The sequence below is a fragment of the Armigeres subalbatus genome, chromosome 1 (genome assembly GCF_024139115.2).
Source record: "Armigeres subalbatus isolate Guangzhou_Male chromosome 1, GZ_Asu_2, whole genome shotgun sequence".
Classification (NCBI taxonomy): Eukaryota; Metazoa; Arthropoda; class Insecta; order Diptera; family Culicidae; genus Armigeres; species Armigeres subalbatus.
In genome coordinates this window covers 58,593,795-58,615,819 of record NC_085139.1, presented here as the reverse complement: position 1 = coordinate 58,615,819, position 22,025 = coordinate 58,593,795, and the positions used below count along the sequence as shown (strand labels likewise).

The 22,025-nt window shown below is 40.6% G+C and overlaps 1 protein-coding gene across 1 annotated transcript in view; it reads left to right on the top strand.

The window, feature by feature from the left end:
* The window catches only part of LOC134225969 (attractin-like protein 1), a 29,015-nt gene extending 23,111 nt beyond the window's left edge, over window positions 1–5,904 (top strand). Inside the window, 1 exon segment of the mRNA XM_062706441.1 lies at window positions 3,979–5,904. Coding sequence (XP_062562425.1) covers window positions 3,979–4,133 — 155 coding nt within the window. The 3' untranslated portion in view covers window positions 4,134–5,904.
* Window positions 5,905–22,025: the final 16,121 nt, after the last annotated feature.

Sequence of the window (22,025 nt, the reverse complement as noted above, 5' to 3'; positions counted from 1 at the left end):
TTAGGTTGGCCATGCAGAAGTGTCTGGACGAGAGGACATTCCCGGATATATGGAAGAGACAGCGTTTGGTCCTGTTACCGAAACCTGGCAAGCCACCAGGAGACCCCTCAGCGTACAGACCAATCTGTCTTATAGACACGGTAGGGAAGCTACTGGAGAAGTTGATCCTGAACAGACTGTCGCCGTACGTCGAGGAGGTAGGAGGATTATCGAGCGAGCAATTCGGCTTTCGGAGAGGAAGGTCTACTCTAGGTGCCATTAAATCGGTGGTTGACACTGCAAAGGTCGCCATCGAATGCAAGCGGCGCGGTATACGTTACTGCGCAGTAATAACACTCGACGTGCGGAATGCATTCAACAGTGCGTGCTGGATGGAGATCGCGAACTCGTTGCTTCGGCTGGGAGTACCGGTAGGGCTGTATAAGATTCTGGGAAGCTACTTTCAGAATCGATTATTGATCTACGAGACAGACGAAGGCTTGGCTACCGCCCCCATCACGGCAGGTGTCCCACAGGGATCAATTTTGGGTCCATTGCTGTGGAACGTGATGTACGATGGCGTGCTGCGGTTGAAGCTCCCGCCAGGAGTCAAGTTAGTGGGATTCGCCGATGACGTAACCATGACCGTGTACGGAGAATCCGTCGAAGAGGTCGAATTGACTGCAGCCTATTCGATCAGCCTAGTGGAGGAATGGTTGCGCAGCAAGAAGCTACAGTTGGCGCATCATAAAACGGAGATGATAGTCGTTAACAATCGGAAATCGGTTCAGGAGGCGACAATTAGAGTCGGCGGCTGCGACATCACCTCCAAGAGATCTCTGAAACAATTGGGGGTGATGCTCGACGATAAGTTGAGCTTTAAAGTCATGTCGACTACGCCTGCCAGCGCGCGTCGACGGCGATAGCGGCACTATCGAGGATGATGGCGAACAACTCTAGGGTGTGCTCCAGCAAGCGCAAGCTGCTGGCAAGCGTGGCGGTTTCAATACTACGATACGGAGGACCAGCTTGGGTGTCAGCGTTGAGCGTAAACTGCAACGTGCGAAAGCTGGAGAGTACTCATAGGCTAATGTGCCTGAGAGTTATCAGCGCATATCGCACCGTATCTCGCGAAGCGGCATGTGTACTCGCGGGCATGATGCCTATCAAACTGGTGGTAGAGGAAGACGAGGAGTGCTACGCCCTCAGGGTCACCGATAACGCTCGAAGGAATATAAAGGCAGCAACGGTAGCCAAATGGCAGAGAGAGGGACAACTCGCCTAAGGGAAGGTGGACCCATCGCTTAGTCCCAAGTGTGTCGGCATGGATTAGCAGACCTCATGGGGAGCTAAACTTTGGCTTGACCCAGTTCTTAACAGGCCATGGATGCTTCAAGTGGTACCTACACAGGTTTGGTCACGCGGCTTCTCCCACCTGTTCGCAATGCCCAGACGTGACAGAAACGGCTGAACACATCCTGTTCACATGTCCTCGGTTCGAAACGGAGATGAGTGCGATGTTGGGGCATGCGGAACGGACACCAACACCGATAACATCGTCATAAAAATGTGCCAGAACCCAGAACAGTGGAGAGCGGTTGCAAGAGCGACGTCCAGGATAGCCGACATCCTGCAACGAAGTTGGCGCATAGAGCAGCAGCAGGCAGCCGTTACGGATAGCGGACCATGAGTCGTGGAAGTCGTGAATATATATGTCGATAATGGATGGGAACGACAGCGTCGCAACTGTATTCAGCTTGCGGCGAGCGCGTAGCCGCAGAACGTGGCGAAACGGCCGGGTTCGGAGGAGCTCCCGCTTTCGGGGAACTTCTCGTCGGAGTAGGTTAGATCCGCCGGGACTATCCGAGTCGCTCGCGATCGCGGCCGAGGCGGGAGCTAAATGGCTCAATGAATAAGGTGAGAGCTGAATGGCTCAAGGCAAATGAAACTCGGTTATCGGAGTAGGCTAGGTCCACCGCCGGGGATCAGCTGAGTAGACCGTGGCGTGCGAATGTACCGGCTTCGGGTCGTCGGGGCACCATTGAACTGGAAGTTATCTCCACCCGGAATCTTTGGATTGACCTCGGCACTCGCCCGGTCACCCGTTGAGACGGGTCGTCGGTTACGGGGGAGCTTCCGACGTCGGGGAACTCCCTGTCGGAGTAGGATTGATCCACCGCCGGGGACTATCCGAGTAGTCCGCGACTAAGGTGAGAGCTGAATGGCTCATCGGTTAAGCAAGAAGCTGAAAGGCGCAGTTCATGGGAAATCGGTTAATCGGAGTAGGCTAGGTCCACCGCCGGGGACCAGTTGAGTAGATCGTGCCGCGTGAATGCACCTGCTTCGGGTCGTCGGGGCACCACTGAACCGGAAGCTATCTCCACCCGGAATCTTTGGCCTGACCTCGGCACTCGTCCGGTCACCCGTTGAAGTGAGAATGTGCGTAGGACTTGAGCGGATCTATGAACATGCATACCAGGTGAATGTGTAGTGTTGGTAATGTAACAGCCATCCACGAATGCGGGTCGTCGGTATCGGGGAGCTTCCGCCGCCGGGGACTCCCTGTCGGAGTAGGGTAGATCCGCCGCCGGGGACTATCTGAGTAGCTTGCGAGCACGTTGAGAGCTAAATGGCTCTAAAAATAAAAAAGGAAAGTAGATGCGTTGCTGAATGGCACAAGGAAAAAAAAAGTAAAGGGCTTAAGGGCCCACGCTTTTGTGTGCTTGCTGGCACCAATAAGGGAGCCAAAGGGCTCAGACGTACGACAAAACATCGAAGAGAGGCACTGTGAAAGGTGTTGTTTTGGGAGGAGTACTTTTAGTACTGCTTTTCCCCACAGAAGTAATACTGAAAGGTAGTCCCGGGGGGAATTGTGCATTAGAAGAGAGGGTAACTCAAGTAACCTTCTGTTGCTTGGGTGGGTTTAGTGGGTCCGGCGGTCTGGCCTTCTGCCAACCGCGCCAACCCCACTCCCTGAGTGATAATTTCAGGTGTCTGTATGCAGATTTGCCTTCATCCCTCTACAAAAAAAAAAAAAAAACACACCGTCTTCTTGCACACCGCCGAAGATGGTCCTAAGCACCCGTCTCTCGAATACTCCGAGTACTTGCAAGTCCTCCTCGAGCATTGTCCATGTTTCATGTCCGTAGAGGACAACCGGTCTTATTAACGTCTTGTACACGACACATTTGGTGCGGTGGCGAATCTTTTTCGACCGCAGTTTCTTCTGGAGCCCGTAGTAGGCCCGACTTCCACAGATGATGCGCCTTTGTATTTCACGACTAACGTTGTTGTCAGTCGTTAGCAAGGATCAGAGGTAGACGAATTCCTCGACCACCTCGAAGGTGCTTCCCAGGCGGGCCCTGTCGCGCTCGGTTCTGCCCACAAGCAGGTACTTTGCCTTTGACGCATTCACCACCAGTCCAACTTTTGTTGATTCACGCTTCAGGCGGGTGTACAGTTCTGCCACTTTTACAAATGTTCGACCGACAATGTCCAAGTCATCCGTGAAACAAATAAATTGACTGAATCTGTTGAAAATCGTACCCTGGCAGTTATATCCGCCTCTCCGCATGACACCTTCCAAATCAATCTTGAACAACAGGCACGAAAGTTCATCCCCTTGCCCTAGTCCCGGTGATATATGAACGAACTGGAGTGTTCGCCCAAAATCTTCACTTAGTTTTGCACATTATCCACCGCTACTTTAATCAGTCTGGTAAGCTTCCCAGAAAAGCTGTTTTCGTCCATAATTTTCCATAGCTCTATGCGATTTATACTGTCGTATGCCGCCTTGAAATCAATTAACAGATGGTGCGTTGGGACCTGGTATTTACGGCATTTTGAAGTATTCGCCGTACAATGCTATTTCTGCTCGAAAAACGGTGTTTTGTGAAAATCGATAAACTACATCCACTTGTTACTAAATCTGCTTACTAACCCATAGCAATGATTATGCGCAAAAATGTGTTCTCTAAACCTCTGGTATTCTTGCAACAGGTGGCCATCAACACTCTCCTCCTGGTCAATCGGCAGGTCTTGCCGTAGCAAGTGCATTAGTAACGTTAGGTAACCCACGACGACCGTCGATAGAGCACCCGAAGGAACCTAAGACTAAGCGTAAGCAAAGCCAACACCCCGATAGTTGTATATAAGGGAAAATACAAGCGTAAGAGAAAGAATAAAACTGAGAAGGTAAGTAAAACAAATAATAGAAGCAACTAATTATTAACTAATTATAAACAAAACCAACCTAATACCAGCAGAATATTGTAAACGAAGATGATTATCAATCTATCGACATAAGTTAGAAGACGGATAGTCAAAGCAAGGTGCAAGCAAAGTGAACAGTGAACGAGGTTTGCGATAGAATTTATAAATTTTAATGTGATTCAGATAGGAAAGCAAATCGTGCGTGAAAAGTTTACTCATATTATTTTCCGCATGATCTTCAGATAGAAAGAAGAAAAAAAAAAGTAAAACGAGGACAAAATTTTACACTTGCGAATTGTGAATAGTAGGAATTATGTAATGTGATTGAGTTTAAATAGAAAAGCAATTTTGATGCTTGTAAGCTTCTACACATCACAGATGTTGAAGATTCAAGGTGTCTCTTAATCATATATTTTCTTCCGGATTAAAATTATTTTCTTATTTTCTTCCGGATTATAGCTGTTCGATTCTAGACTTCCCATCGCCATAGCCTTTCCTAGACATCCCATAGCCATTTATATTTGAGTATCAATACCGCGTATCGAAAACAGACGAAATCGTTTTTTAGGTGCAAATAAAAAAATTTGAATATATTTCGTTTTTGGTTGAGTAACCTAAGAACTGACTGAAAAAAAAAAAGAAATGTGAAGTTGCTTGTCAAATATTCAGAATTGCAATTTTCCAATCCTGCTTATTTGGTTAACATATATTTTCTGCCACGGGTTCGCTACTTGTGTGGCTAAGTTTACTAATCATGTGTTAATACTGTATTGGTTGCCCTGTAAAATTGTTTGCAATTTTTAAGCATTCTTGGACACCCATGAGGGTTTCAGTTTCAGTAAATCGATGAGGCATTTTCAAAAATCATCAGAAGTGGAAATTTTAGGGCCTTTCAGTTGAAGTCCTTTGAAGAAATTGGGAGTCTATCTCCCGGTTCGTTGGTATATACCCACAGCCCTGTAATCATCTTTCTTCATATAATGGGAAATTTCATCAAAAAAAAATGGAGTCTGTTATATTGTTTATTTCGTTTTTTGTGAGTTACCTTTTTTATAAACAATGCAATGGGTAAGATGAACACACATGGCCTCTGAACGAACGTTAAGGTGCGTAATAACATACCCACATTCACTCACGAAAAACTGAAAACGAAATGAATTTAACACAAAATCAAAACTAGGGAAATCCGGCTGATCTCGGCGGTGGATCAGAAGAACTACAAAGGGGAAGTTCTGTTGGGCGGAAAAATAATCTTTAACACGGGCAAGAATAGAAGAAAAAACTGAAATGATGATCTGTACTATCGGCGGTTGCACGCGGAAAATCGTTTAATCGACGTGTGACGCTAAAATAATGTACTATTATTCTACTAAATAGTGTGTAGTGGCAACTGCGGTACACTATTTCAACGACGAGTGAAGAGCAAACGGTTTGTAAGAAAGAGAGATACTAGTTCATAGGTAGTACTACGAATAAAACTAAAGTCTGGTGATGCTGAAAAGGAAGGTTTAGCATAATATGCGCTCTTTAAGCAGTTTCAACTACTCAACAGCAAAACGATGCTCGAAACGAGCGGTCACAAGTAGAGTTTGTAAAAAGAGAACGTATAAGTAAGTCGAGGAAATCAAATAATAAAACATACACACGTACAGACAGCGAGGAAAAAGTATTTTATGGCATTTGTTGCAAGAATATAAAAATGAGAAAATTCGATGAACTTTTTGTGACTTTATGCGCAGGATAATATCACCATCCTTCAACGGTAAAAAAAACAAATATATTCTCACGAGGGTTGATTTTGGTCGATTATGACCACCAGCTGAAACCACAATGACCACATTGAAACAATATGTTTGCCCCATAAGAAAAGTCACAAAAGTCTAAGAAAATTCAGGTAATGTACGATAAGTTTTCAAAGTTCTGGTTAACCAGGAAATTAATTTATTAGTTCGCGTAAAATGAACTAGGGTATACGGCTCAAACTATGGCCCAATATGCTGCGGTTGAGCACATTAATTGTTATAAATCTTCATATTTCTAACCAGAGTTTTTCCACCACCCACTAGCTTACTTTTGGTTTTAACGCTAAACAGCAAAAAAAACGACAATGAATGTCCACAATATCTCATTTAAACCAGTGAACGTCTAGAGCGAACAGGAGCGAACTGGTCAAAATGTTGACACTAGTATTGAGTAATGCACAGTGAAACTAAATAGGTTTGTATTTGACGATAGGGTAAAAGTTCCGATAGTCGTGGGTGTTCCTATAGTTGCGGTAGTGCTGTTTTTACACAATCTACGTATTTAACGCAGCAACCCATATAGTCTATCAATTTGTTGACCTGTCATTACACGAAATACAGGAAAGAGGTTGAGAATTGCATCAAAATTGGTAAAGTATCACTAAAATACCATTTCCTTTTCTCTGCTTTGCACCAATAGTTAGTAGAAATTTATAGTTGCGAGTCCCATATGAAAACCATGGTATTCGCTACTATAGGAATACGAATTAAAAAAATACCGCGACTATTGGAACACTGCACCAATAATTGGAGGTATCATTTTAGGTAACAATGATGGATGCTGCTGCAATCAGGATCCCTTTCGGATCAAATATAATTAATAATCTTCCATGTGCACCCTTGAGGTAAGTGAAATGAAGTATAGACTTGGTGCGAACCAACAAATAGTGGTGGAACGTGCTTAGTTCCTCCACTATTGGGTCTTTTACCCTAGCTTTAATGAGAATGAACAATTATATGTAGAGTGCCTAATTCTATTATTGATTTGGACTACTGTGATCGTTGTCGTCTGCGCTCCAACACTCCTCCTAAACGGAACTAGTCAGTCCAATTATCTCCACAAGCTTTGTGATCCTGATTCTGGATAGTGGCTTCGTCAGGATATCGGCTAACATGGTTTCAGATGGACAGTAGACACATTTTATGTTCCCCTTCTGGATTTGATCTCTTACAAAATGAATTTCTCTGTTTCGACCATCTTCAAGCAACTTTGATTATCTTCATGGATAACAAGGTTTTCTGGGTTTCCATTCAATTCTCGCAACAACTGTTTTAACCATAATGCCTCTTGTACAGCTTCGGACAATGCTATGAACTCCGCTTCTGCCGTCGATAAAGATACACAAGTCTGCTTTTTGCAAGCCCAGCTTACTGTTCCTCCATTTATCTTGAAGACATATCCGCTATTCGACTTCCGATCTTTCCGATTTTCGGCCCAATCAGCATCCGAATAACCTACGATTCCTTCAGGTCCACACATTTGGCTTAGCCGCAAACAGTAGTTTCTTGTGCCTTTCAGATACCGAATTACACGCTTCAGTTCGATCCAATCCTCTTGAGTTGGTCGGCTTGTTTTTCTGCTCAGTATAGATACAGTTGTCGAAATATCCGGTCTTGTATTGACTGAAATATATAATAACTTCCCGATGATTTTCTGATACTCTTTATTGTCTGGTAATGATTCGTGTTCATTTTCCCTGGTAATGTATCCAGGATCTAATGGAATATTGGATTCCTTAGCTTCATTCATTCCACTTGAAATAATAATATCATCAATATATCTTCGTTGACTCAGAAAATAATCTCCGTTTTCATTTTTCTCAACTTCCATGCCAAGGTAATGATGGATTTCTCCCATCTCGCTGATCTCGAACGACTGTCTAAGTGATATTGCCACCGCTTCTAGCATTGGGATGTTCTTGCTTGCCACAATAATATCATCCACGTCAGGGTTGTTAATCGTTGATTTATCGTTATCGCCGATAAAGTTGATTGTGATCAACGTTATCGGTTGCTACGATACGATGAATGAAAATGAAAATTTTCACCTTTCTCCCTAGCTACAAAAGCTAGTTTTTCGGTCGGCGATAGCTCCTCCTGCAACAAGATGGTTTTCACGGAATCGCCGGTAATCTTCATTCCTAAGTTCTTGAGCGCCATCACCATCGGCTGGTATCGCTCCGGAAGATTAGCTAACAGTAAAACTCCAACGAACCGTTCCGGAATTTGAAATCCAATTTCATTCAGTTGATGGCATGTAGATATCATTCGGTTAGCGTAGCTTTCCATTGATCCGCAAGATTCCAGGTCGGTCCTAATAAGCTTGTAAAGTATTCCAACTTCGCGAGTAAGGCCTGTTTCCTCAAACGCGCTGGTCAACTTCTGCCAAACTTCCCGAGCTGTGGTTGCATCTCGAACATGGTAATAATTCTCCGGCTCCAAGAATAGAATGATTTTCCCTCTAGCCTTTTTGTCCTTTACCGGATCAACAGCTTCCAAGGTTCCATCAGCATTTTTCTTGGGCTCGACCGCTTCCCATAAATCTTCTACTTCAAGGTACGTCTGAACCGCAAAACGCCAGGTCGTCCAATTCTCTCTGCCAATCAACCTCTCAATCGTAGGATTTCCGCTGATCGCCATTTTTCGTGTTTCTGGGTCCAAAACCTCTAGTATTGAGTAATGCACAGTGAAACTAAATAGGTTTGTATTTGACGATAGCTTTAATGAGAATGAACAATAATTATATGTAGAGTGTCTAATTCTATTATGGTCCAATGCACCGAATGAACACAATGACGTTTGAGACGGGCGCTGTTTACTAAAAATGAACACTTGGATGAACTCGATGAATGAAAAAGTATTCATTCTAAGTAAACAGCGCACCGCTCAAACGTCAATGATGAACTCGGTGCATTGGACCATTGATTTGGACTACTGTGATCGTTGTCGTCTGCGCTCCAACATTGACACATTGTCCCTATCAGGTGGATGTTTTTTCAGCCCAGGATGTTAAAGTGAACTGAATCAAATTCTTGAGAAATACCCCTCTGGGAAGTACCAGAGCAAGTTTCCTTTTATCTTAATTACTTGGACTGATGAAAATGCAAGTAGGGGAATTGTGGGTAAAACCGACACTGCGGGTAAAACCGACACCACTTTAAATCTCTGACTTCAAGTGATTATCGGACAGAATTTGAACACACTTTGAATAAACTTTTGTTTTTTTATATTACTAGTCATTTTGTAACTGGCGGAGACGTGTAAGAGTCATAATAAACAGACAATTAGCATTGATCACCATTGAGGAGATGAGTTATGTAAAATTTTGGCATCGGTGTATAAGCTTTTTCGATAATATTTTTTTTTATATTCAGTATTTAATCCACCTCTGATCCATAATTGAACATCATTTTGTGTATGTTGTGGAAAATTAGTTAACTTTTCTAATTATGAACATCCACATGCATCTCATCATTATTATGTTATCAGTTGAGGTAAATTCGACACCTGCCATCGAATCATGAAATACTGTTCTATTAGACTCATCATTCGCATAATATAATTCAAGTATTGGAAAACGAGGCACCGGAGAATATAACTTAATCATAGATTGATTACATACCATATCATCATTGGGATTGACAATAGGTCTAGGGGGTAATATTGAGTCATCAAGGAAAACCTGCAGGTCGGATAACAAAAGCGCTCAAAGAAGAACCGTATTTTTAGACTTATTTTGCTCTTAGATATATTCAATCCGTTCTCTAGTGTTGTTCTTTCGTGATCCATTTTCACCCCTGTAAACATGTAGCTTGTCACCTACGGAACTAGTCATTTTCATTTCTTGTCATAACTGCACCATACTAGAAATACTAGAATAAGAGATCGGAGAAGACGCCATCTTGTTACCAGTCGAATCGTCATAAGCAATTCCATTTCGACTTGTTTACTTTTTGCATCCATAAAAAGCAAGCAAAAATTTCAAGTGCTGCCAGTATCATTGTCACGATTTCATGCATTTTCATACGTTGCCATTTCGACAGTTTTTCACTCCGCCGGTCTCTGGTTATAGGGTTGCTTCTCCATACGCAGTTAATTCAAATCGCCGTTATAAACAACTTTTTAAAATAAGTGATATTTAAATGTAGGTCAATAGTTACAGTAGTTACTAAATTTGTTACTACCATTCTTATACTGTATATATTTTTGTGATATGTGGTGATGATTTTAAATATATAAAATTTTGTTCAACCATCGTTTATGAGTGACCCCTAAACATGAATTTCCAGGCTATTGACATCCTATTGTTTAGCCCACCGCCAGATCGTAGCCAGGATGTCCTGGCTATAATTTTTTTCATACTGCGTTTCAAAGATGACAGCGGGCTATGTCTATTGATGATGATGACACCGCGCTTGTCACCGGGTCGTGAATTTCAACACAAATATCAAAATGAATGTTGTTAAACATTTACAATTATGTTGTAACGTCATTTAGAATTGTTCTGATGTTCGATTCCATAACGACTTGAAGTGTCGGTTTTACCCTCATGTGGTGTCGATCTTACCCGCACCCCAGCTGGTTGGGCTGGAAGATGGACTGTTCGCGGTTTCATCATAAATCAAATTCTATCAATAAATATTGTCCTGAGACCTCATGGACCGATGCATGAAGAGCCAAATTATGCTTGTATGAAATTTCTAGACCAGAAAATTGCTTCATAGATTGGGGAACTGTAAAGTTGCTTAAGGTGTCGGTTTTACCCACTTTTCCCATAATTGAGAAATTTTAATTTCATCCAGTGATTTATCATCACTGGGGAGACCTTTCAAGAGAACTTTGAACAATCGCTCAGTTTTGTCATCATATGTGAAGAATTTGTGCCGAATCACCTGGGCTAGAGGTAGATTTGATTTGCTCAATTTCGTCATGAAATAAATCGAACTGATTTCTCAGTTCGATACTTACTTGATACTTGATGGGCTACAGCTCTTCGATGAACCTACGCCGAATGGAGTATCCTTCTCCACTGGACTCGATCCTGGGCCAATCGCTTCCAGTCGCCCTGAACATTGAGCGCCCTCAGGTCCTCTTCAACTGCAAAAAGCCATCGTGTACGCGGCCTTCCACGAAGCCTGCGGCTTCTTCCGGGTTCTCTACTAAATATTATCTTCGCTTGACGTTCTTCCGGCATACGAACAACGTGATCAGCCCACCGTAGTCTGCCGTGTTGTATAAGCTTAATAATATCCAGCCCTTTATACACCTGGTACAATTCGTGATTCATGCGACGCCGCCAGATACCGTTCTCCTGTTTACCGACGAGTATTGTCCGCAGCACCTTACGCTCAAACACTCCGAAAGCTCTCCGATCAGCCTCTTTTAACGTCCATGTTTCATAGCCGTATAAAGCCACCGGAAGAATCAGAGTAGTATACAGCGCGAGTTTTGTTTTCGTTTGCAGACTACGGGACTTAAGCTGGTTACGAATTCCGTAATAAGCCCTATTTGCAGCTGCAATACGCCTTTTCACCTCGCGGGTAACATCATTATCGCACGTCACTAATGTTCCAAGATACACAAATTCTTCTACCACTTCAAATTTTTCACCATCCAGCACCATTTCGCTACCACCACCACTAATAAACCCACGTTGATTGCCAGCGACTATGTACTTCGTTTTGCTGGTATTGATCGTGAGTCCAATCCTCGCTGTCTCCCTCTTAAAAGGCACAAAAGCCTCTTCCACGGCACGGCGATCAATCCCGATAATATCGATATCGTCCGCAAATCCCAGGAGCATATGCGATTTTGTGATAATGGTACCGCTTCTTTGATCTCAGTTCGATAAGAGAAGAATTATTTTCAATGTTAGAGTTAGAAGGAATATCTGAAGTCTCCAGCTTCCTTCTATTTTCCGCGCCTTAACATGACAATCTTGAAACCTTGTTTCTTAGAAGGAAGTGGACAACTCAGCGACTCACCCTTCCTCTTGATTTTAAAAATGCTCATTGCTGAGCGTGGCGACGTGACCTTCTAAGTGTTTTTTCCCAGAACGGTGTCCCTGCAGGATTATCACGTCGGAATTTTACTTCCGCAAACGGCTGCAACGTAAAACGAAGGCACGGGTCCAAGCAAAGATCGTGACGGATAAGTAGGTACAAATAGCGCAGAGAGCACTGTTGAAATTAAAATAGCTTCGGATAGTATTAAAAACTTACTTCAGCAAAGAGAGAAAAGAACCGCACAGCACGAAAGCACGATGCTAACTTACTTATGGATCCTGTACACCTCCGGTGGTGCAAAGGGCCGACTTGAAAGATCTCCATCCTGAGCGTTGCCCGGCTATCGGTTTAACCTGTTGCCAGGTTAGATTTCGGTCGACTTCTTTTATTTCTTTATTGAGGCTTCGCCGCCATGAGCCTCTGGGTCTGCCTCTGCTGTGATGTCCCGCTGGGTTCCATTCTAACGCTTGTTTACAGATTTCGTTTCCGCCCCTACGTAGAGTGTGGCCGACCCAGCCCCACTTCCGATCCCGAATTTCTGTTGCTATCGGCCTCTGGTGACAACGACGTTGAGTGTTCTCCACTGATACACACCATGTTTCGCTAGCGTATAACAGCACAGATTTCACGTTAGAGTTGAATATTCGTTTTTTGGTGCGTTCACTTATCAGCCTGTTTTTCCAGATATTTCTCAAAATCGCAAAAGCAGCCCTTGCTTTCTTGATCCGTGCGCCTATGTCGTTATTGGTACCGCCGTCTGACGCCATTTGGCTACCAAGATATTGGAAGCTTTCAACATTCTCCACTGGTTGCCCGGCTACTGTGAAACTGGAAGAGGTCACCGTGTTTACATCCAACGATTTGTTTTGTTGACGTTGATGACTAAGCTTGCCGAAGAGGAGCGCTCGGCAAGGTCGTTAAGCTTACTCTGCATATCAGAGCGCCGTTGAGCGATCAACGTCATCATCCAATTCGAAGTCCGCAGAATGCAAAACTAAATTTTGACAACCGGCCGATCGCTCTGCTTACTGGAGAAACACGACTGGACAAGAAACAAATTTTCTCTTTCTCTCTATATTTTTATATACTTACTGATATAAAATTGATCAGATTCGAGGGCACACACTCCACGGTTAATGAGGTTGTGTTGAAAGTCGTTCTAACGGGAGTTATTTTCCGAAATACTATTCTTCGCCCGGCAGGAAACAGCTCGTTTTTGGAAGAGACTACACAAGGTTGTCGCATACGTCCACCGATTCATCAATAATTGCCTTCACAAGAACCGAAGAGCTCCTACAGACATTGGTCCACTTAAGGCGAAGCAACTTCTCAAAGTCGATCGAACCCTTATTCGACTCTGTCAGCAGGAATGCTACCCTGATGAGATGTCGACGCTACAAAGTCCAACCAAACGACCCGAAACCACGATGACTGTTCCAAAATCTAGTTCATTGTATAAGCTGACACTCTGGCTGGACGGTAACGGAGTCATGCGCATGCAACCCGCATTGCTGCATGCCACTACGCCACTGATGATGCCAAGAACCCTGTTATTCTTCCGCAAAAACATCACATTACCTACCTGATCGCAGACAACACCATGTGTGTCATGTCTGCTGAAAGACTCGGTACATGCTACAACCGCCGTCGCTTGCAACACTATAAAGAATTTCAGTGGCGGTATGTGGGAAATGATTTAGTATTTCCCATTTCCCAAAAATAGAGGAATATCTAGCAAAAGGATACATAAGGAGGCTCAGCGAAGAGGAAATTGACCGGAAAGTGCCTCGCCATCGGTATCTACCAATTTTCTTCGTAACCAATCCAAACAAGCCTGGAAAGGTGCGGATAGTGTGGAATGCGGCTGCTAGTGTCTACGGCACGTCGCTTGATTCGGCCCTACTCAAAGGACCGGATCTAATGTGTAACCTCCTCACGATTCTACTTCAGTTCCGGGAACGTCGCGTCGGACTCACCGGCGATATCAGTGAAATGTTTGACCAGGTGCAATCGCGCATAAGGCCAATTCTGTCAGTGTTTCTACCGGAACAACAGACGCGGAGAAACGGAAGTGTGCGCTATGCAGGTGATGAGGGGCATGTTGCATGTTGGGGCATGCTGCTCTCCAACCACTGCGCAGTTCGCGAAGAACACAAATGCCGACCTATTTACGAACGAATTTCCGGAGCGCGTCAAGCCATCATAAAGTCCCATTACGTTGACGATATGCTGATCAGCGTGGACTCCGAAGATCAACCCATCCAGTTGGCTTAAGATGTAAGGCATGTCCGCATCCCTCGCCTGCGTGTTTGTTATAAGCAAGTACGTAAAGATTGCCAGCAGTGCGAAAACCAGCACGCAGTTCCAAGTCCACCATTCATGGCGGATCTTCCCCCAAGTAATAAAGAGTTCCTTTAACCCTCTAGTGCTCAAGACCGCCTTTAGGGTATTTTGATTTTTTTTTTTGTAATTTTCGATTGATCATATTTTGTAAAGTTTTTGATGTTGATCAATAATATAAACTTCAAAGCATGTTTCAATGTGTTTTAAAGTAAACTTTCAAAACCCACACTTTTTTTTTAATATTTTTGAAATTTTGTTCTTCCAATGCCATCCGACGAAGTTCTGCGAAATTTGCTGACAAAGTTGAGAACACCGTGAACTCGCGGCCTCTCTCGCACGTGCCGATTGTAGTGAAGAGACGTTGGAAGAAATGGAAGTGCGCGTTGTGTGATGTGTAGGTGTTTTATTTTCGCTGAGTTTCGGCTGATTCATATCGGCTCCTGGACGGATACGACATGGCGAAGTTGGTAGGTTCATTAATGTTTTGGTTTTGGTTCATTAATTTGGTTTTGGGCCACGGACCCCCCTAAATCCGGCCCTGAACGTAATATACTAGAAGTGCTAACAAAATAAAAACAAGGATATTTTTTTCGAATAATGCACGAGTAAAACACAGGTTTAACTTTTGACTTCATGCAAAACTGGTAATTTTGTGTGGTAGATCGAAAGTTAATGTATATGTTGATGATCAAACAATTGTTTAGACAAATGTTTAAATTTCAATTGAAAATTTTGAATGATATGTTTCCTAATTTGAAGATTTACATCCAAATTTAATCATTTTGTATGGAATTTCTAAAATTAGTTTTTTTAAACTTTTAAACCTTTTTAATTTTTACTGTATTTAGATACGGATTGAAAGATATTATAAGGCTGTGAACCATTCCACCGATTCGTTTAACTTTTAGTTAAAATTTGACATTCCGATGGTTATTTTCCATTCGTGGTTAAAATTTTACTCCGAAGCCGACCCATTTGAGTTTTGACAGATTGATAGTTATTTGGAACCAAATGGATTTGGCGCCAATTTTCTCGCGAACAAAGTTTAACTATCGAACTGTCAAATCTAACCATGCTCCGGAGCAGAGTTATTTTTAACCACGGCGAAATAACCATCGAACTGTCAAATTTTAACATAAAGTTAAACGAATCGGTGGAATGGTTCACAGCCTAAATGGAGGTTTGGTTTGTCATTTGGATTGAGCTGTTTTTTATTCATACCGAGTTCATACAGAAGTACATTGAATTTCACATCGATTTTTATTATAGTTGGATCGTAATTAACAGTCATTTAAATCTGAATAACATTTTATTGGCATGGAATATGATTTAGATGAATTGGATGTCGATTGAATTTGGATTGGATTTCGATTGGGTTTGGAATAAATTTGATTGGGATTTTGATTCGATTTGGATTGAATTTGGATTGGATTTATAATTGATTGGTTTTGGAATTTAGTTGGGATTTTTATTAAATTTTGATTCAATTTAGGATGGATTTAAATGAAATAAACATCGGAACTGGATTGAATTTCGATAAGGATTAGATTGGGATTTAATGAGATAGATTGGATTTAAATTGGATTTGGTTGGGTTTTGATTGATCATGTATCGAATTTGGATTAGATTGATATTTGAATTGGAACTGAATTGGATTGGAATAAGATATGGATTCGTTTTGGGACTGGATTTGGATTGGATTTGAATAGCATTTCTATTGGAATTGGATTGGATTCTGATTTGTTTCGAATGAATTTGGATTGGATTTGTATAGGATTTCGATCGAATCTAGATTGGAATTGAATAGGATTGTGATAGGTTTTGGATTGAGATTAAATTGGAGTTGGAATAGATTAATATTGGATATATGGATACGATTTTGATGGGGTTTTGAATAGATTCGGATTGGGGTTTGATTTGAATTGTATTGGATTTGGATGTGGGTTTATATTGGATTTGAATTGCATTTGGATTGGATTTTGATTGGATTTGGATTGATTTGTAATGGATTTGGATTGAATTTGTATTGGATTTGGATTCGGATTGGATTGGATTGTATTTGAATTGGATTCGGCTATGGATTTGTATTTGATTTTGATTGGATTTGGTTTGGATTAAGATTGGATTTGGATTGGATTTGAGTTGGATTAGATTTGATTTGCATTGGATTTGGATGTGGAATTATATTGGATTTGGATTGGATTTTAATTGGATTTGGATTGGATTTGGACTGGATTTGGATTAGATTTGAATTGCATTTGGATTGAATTTGGATTGGATTTGAACTGGATTTGGATTTGAATTGTATTGGATTTGCAATGTATTCGTATTGGATTTGGATTGAATTTGGATTGGATTTGAACTGGATTTGGATTGGACTTGATTTGTATTGAATTTGGATAGGATTTGGATGTGGATTTGTATTGGATTTGGATTGAATTTGGATTGGATTTGAATTGGATTTGGATCGGATTTAAATTGGATTTGATTTGGATTAGATTGATTTGGACTAAATTTGAACTGGATTTGAACTGGATTTGTATTGGATTTGGATTGATTTGGATTGATTCGGATTGATTTGGATTGAATTTGGATTGGATTTGTATCGAATTTGGATTGATTGGGATTTGATTTGAATTGGGTGTTTATTAGATTTGGATTTGATTTGGATGTGGATTTGGATTGGATTTGGTCTAGATTTGAACTAGATTTGAACTGGATTGGTATTGGATTTAGATTGGATTTGGATTGGATTCGGATTGGATTTGGATTGGATTCGGATTGGATTTAGATTGAATTAGGATTGGATTCGGATTAGATTTGGATTTGGATTGGAGTTTTCTTGAGTTTGGTTTGGATTGGGTTTTGATTGGATTTGGATTAGATTGGAATATTATTGAGTTTGGATTGGATTCGGTTTGGAATTCTATTGGTATTTGATTGTATTTGGATTTATATCGGATTTAGGATTGGATTTGGATTGGTTTTTAATTGAATTTGGATTGATTTGGATTGTATTTCTATTGGATTTGTATTGGATTTAGACTGGATTTAGACTGGATTTGTATTGGATTTGGATTGGATTTGATTTAGATATGGATTTGTATTGGATATGAATTGGATTTGGATTGGATTTGGATTTGGATTTAATTTGGATTGAATTTTGATTGGATTTGCACTGTAGTCGTATTGGATTTGGATTGAATTTAGATTGGATTTGAACTGGATTTGGATTGGATTTGATTTGTATTGAATTTGGATAGGATTTGGATGTGGATTTGTATTGGATTTGGATTGAATTTGGATTGAATTTGTATTGAATTTGGATCGGATTTATATTGGATTTGATTTGTATCGGATTTGGATTTGATTTGTATTGGATTGGATTTAGATTTTATTTGGATTTGGATTAGATTGGGGACTAAATTTGAACTGGATTTGTATTGGATTTGGATTAGATTTGGATTTGATTCGGATTGGATTCAAATTGATTTTGGATTGGATTTGGATTACAATTGGATTGAATTTGGATTTGATTTGAATCAGATATGCATCTGAACATGAGAATGCGTGTTCAAAACGTTCTGAACACAGCACAATGTTCAAGAGCACTGACCTAACTTAGCAACTTGTATCCTAAGAAAACAAATTCAAGCGACGGCATGATACACATTTTCCGGCTAGTAATGGAACATTTGGGCATCTGACGGATAGAAATCAAGCATGCTCGTATGTTTTTGGATAGTTCCAAATCTAAGGAATCTTAGTTACCATGATCGTTTTGCTTGCGTACCAACCCAGTGCACACTGAACTGTGTTCAGAGTTCAAAACTAAGAACACCAAGGCACGCTCTTGGCTCATGTTCTGTTCAGGATGCATCTCTGATTTGAATTGGGTGTTTATTGGATTTGGATTTGATTTGGATGTGGATTTCGATTGGATTCGGACTAGATTTGAACTGGATTTGAACTGGATTGGCATTGGATTTGGATTGGATTCGGATTAGATTTAGATTGAATTAGGATTGGATTTGGATTGAATTGAATTTGGATTTTATTTGGATTGGAATTTTCTTGAGTTTGGTTTGGATTGGGTTTTGATTGGATTTGGATTAGATTGGAATTTTATTGAGTTTAGATTGGATTCGGTTTGGAATTGTATTCGTATTTGATTGTATTTGGATTTATATCGGATTTAGATTGAATCTAGATGAGATCTTAATTGTATTATGATTTGATTTGGATCACAAATGAATGGGAATTAAAATATATTTGCAATGTATAGGTAGGATTTGGATTTGGGTTAGATTTTATTGGATTTGACTTGGATTGAATTTATGATTGGATTGCAGTTGTATTAGATTTGGATAAAATTTGAATTGGTTTGAATTGTATTGGATTTTGATTAACATTGATTTATACTGAATGTGAAGTTGAATTGAATTTGTATTTTATTTGGATTTTAACTGAATGGGATTTGAATTCATTCATTCATTCATTTCTTTAGTTTACATCTAAACATATAACACTGAATCAACAATTTGTAAATGTATTCGGATTGAATTAAAATTGAATTTTGATTAACTTTTGTATGGATTAGATTGGATTTTGATTAGACTTTATTGGAATTAGATTGGAATTGATTCTTGATTAAATGAAGATTGTATTTGAAACAAATGTGCATTATATTTAATTTTATTTGCATTGGATTTTGATTAGACTTTATAATATCAACTAATCGACTGTTTTAATCTGATTCAGAGTAAGTTTAGACTATATTTGTATCAAGAGTTCATTCCAGTTGAGCTTAATGAATTTTAAATTGGAGTTAGATTGACTCTGTATTGACTTTGGGTTTATTTTGGGACTTTCCTTAAAGGAAATATTTTACTAAGCAAATTGATTAAGGAAAAAAAACAACGTCCAAGTTTTTTTAGGTAAATCTTTGTTTTAGTTAACATTAATTTTGGCTTTCGAACAGTAAAGGTATTACAACTTCAATTCGATTATAATTAAATCGAAGAGTGGAGGAGAAAGCGAATGTAGTGAAGAGAGAGACGTACTGAACATTGATTTTGTATTGATCAATATTGCACTATCCAGCTTTCCACGCTCGCCATAATGGCGGATGCTATAAATATTTTGACAGTAACTGCTTCCAGACATTGAACTGAAATTTCGGTCTTAGCAAACCATGAAACTTTGGTAACCAATACCTACGAGTTGTTTATTTATTGTGAAAATGAAAATGAATATTTTTTAAAGAAGCTGCAGCCATTTCGATAAAAACTAAATCATTTATTAAAATTATTTCATACATTTCAGGAAACAAATAAGGTGCAAGTGCGTGTTGGCTCTTGTTTCGGACGGCAGAACAATCGCGCGATTTGCCGAAATTTTGTGTTTTGCATTGCGCGGCCGGTAATAAAGTTAATTAGTGCAGTGCGTGTTGGCTCTTGTTTCGGACGGCGGAACGATCGCGCGGTTTGCCGAAATTTTGTGTTTTGCATTGCGCGGCCGGTAATAAAGTTAATTAGTGCAGTGCGAGTTGGCTCTTGTTTCGGACGGCGGAACGATCGCGCGGTTTGCCGAAATTTTGTGTTTTGCATTGCGCGGTCGGTAATAAAGTTAATTAGTGCAGTGCGAGTTGGCTCTTGTTTCGGACGGCGGAACGATCGCGCGATTTGCCGAAATTTTGTGTTTTGTTTTGTTTTTCCTTAGGACGGTTCGTAAGTAAATTGATGAATATATTTTATTATTTTTACAGCATATACTGTTACTGACAAACGCTCTATATTGTCGAATAGAGCTCCCTATTATTCACCTTTCCCACTAACACAAAATTTCCTTCCCGAGACATCTATGAAGGTAGTATGGGTTCCCTGCATCTTCACTAGTAGATGTTGAACTAACATTCCTTCCCTTCCTTCCGTGATTGTAAGGACGTGGCCAGGTATACAACTGCTACTGTATAGGAAAAGGTACTAATCCCAAGTACCAATTTGCGACAATATACAGTAGATTGCTCAATTGAGCATTGTATAGCCACCCACGATTTGTACAATCACATATGCTATGCTATGCTATGCTTCAGGAAACGAATAAGGTGCATGAAATTGACTGAATCTATAATTAAGGCGTTGAATGCAGTTCCTAGCATACCTGGTTCCATGGGCGTAGCCAGGATTTCGAGAAGGGGGGGGCCAACTTTTTTGGTCTTCCAAATCGTAGTTTTATAGTAGTTTTATAAAAACACATGAATATTAACACATGAAACCAAATCCAAACCAAATCGAAACAATGATGATTAAAACAATAATGGATTTAAAAATGCGTGATTTATTGCTCATCAGATATTTTTAAATAAAGTGAGAAAAATATTAACGAACTTAGTAGAACTTCGTAACGAACGTAACGTAACGAACTTAGTAACGAACTTCAGAAAGAACATTAAATCGGCTATAACAATTATTATAAAAATCCTGCATTCTTCCATAAGTTTAAGAAAACTAGAACCATACATCTGAATTTCTAAACAAATCCTCTCTGAAATAATATTTATTCTAAATTGGTAGAAAAATCAATATGCAAGCTTTCTCCAAGAATTCCTTCGACAATTGCTCCTGGCATTCTATCCGAAATTCTATCAGGGAATCTTTAGGAATGCCTCCAGCAACTTCTTCGGCAGTGTCTTCAGGAATTCCACCATAAATTTCATGGGAATTGATTAGAAAATTCCATTATTATTTACTCCAAGCAAATCTTCACGAACTTCTTGATAAGTTCTGCAGAATTCCCTGCAATCATTCAAATAATTTCGTGCTGTTTCCCATAATTTTTAGGATATATTCTTAATATTCCGTGGATATTCCGCAGAAAACATTCCTAAGAAATTCACGAAAAATCTTCGAATTTCTTGTGTAAACTCCATAAAATTTTCCGTGAATTGTTTCGAACAATTTCTTGTGAAAACTTCAAAGAATTTCTCCAGGAATTCCACCGGAAATTTATACGAAAATTATATCGAAAATGAAATCAACAATGGAATTTTCGGAGGAGTTCGTAGATTAATTCGCAATGAAATCCTGAAAGGATTCCGGTGGAAACTTCAAGACTTCCACTGGGAGATCCTCCAGGAGTCCGAAAATTCCTCCTGGAATTCTTCCAGGAGTTCCACCGGCATTTCCACCAAGAATTTCTCTAGGATTTCCTTCGAGAATTATTCCGGTAGTTCTATCGGCAGTTCCTCTGAAAATTCTTCCGGGAATTTCGGCGGTATTGGAATTTATTTAGGCTTCTTCAGGAATTTATATAGATTTTCCACCAGAAGCTCCTCCGAGAATTTCTCTGCGAGCTCCTCAGGGAATTCTCTGGGAGGTCCTCTGATGATGATGATGGTCCAGCTACAAACCCCAACAAAGGTTTCAGCTAGACGAGATTTGTCTATAAGATGAATCCTCTTGTTTCCGAGAATGCTTCTGGTAGTTTCCCCGGGGTTCCTTTGAAAATTCCCCCCGGAGTTTCTTCAGAAATTCTTCCAGAAAATTCCTTCGAGAGTTCCTCCGGGAATTCCACCAGCAATTCATCCGGGAGCTTCTCCGGAAATTCTTCCGGGAGTTCCACCAGAAGCTATTCCAGAAAATTATTCAGGCTTTTTTCAGGAAATCATTTAAGCTTTCTTCAG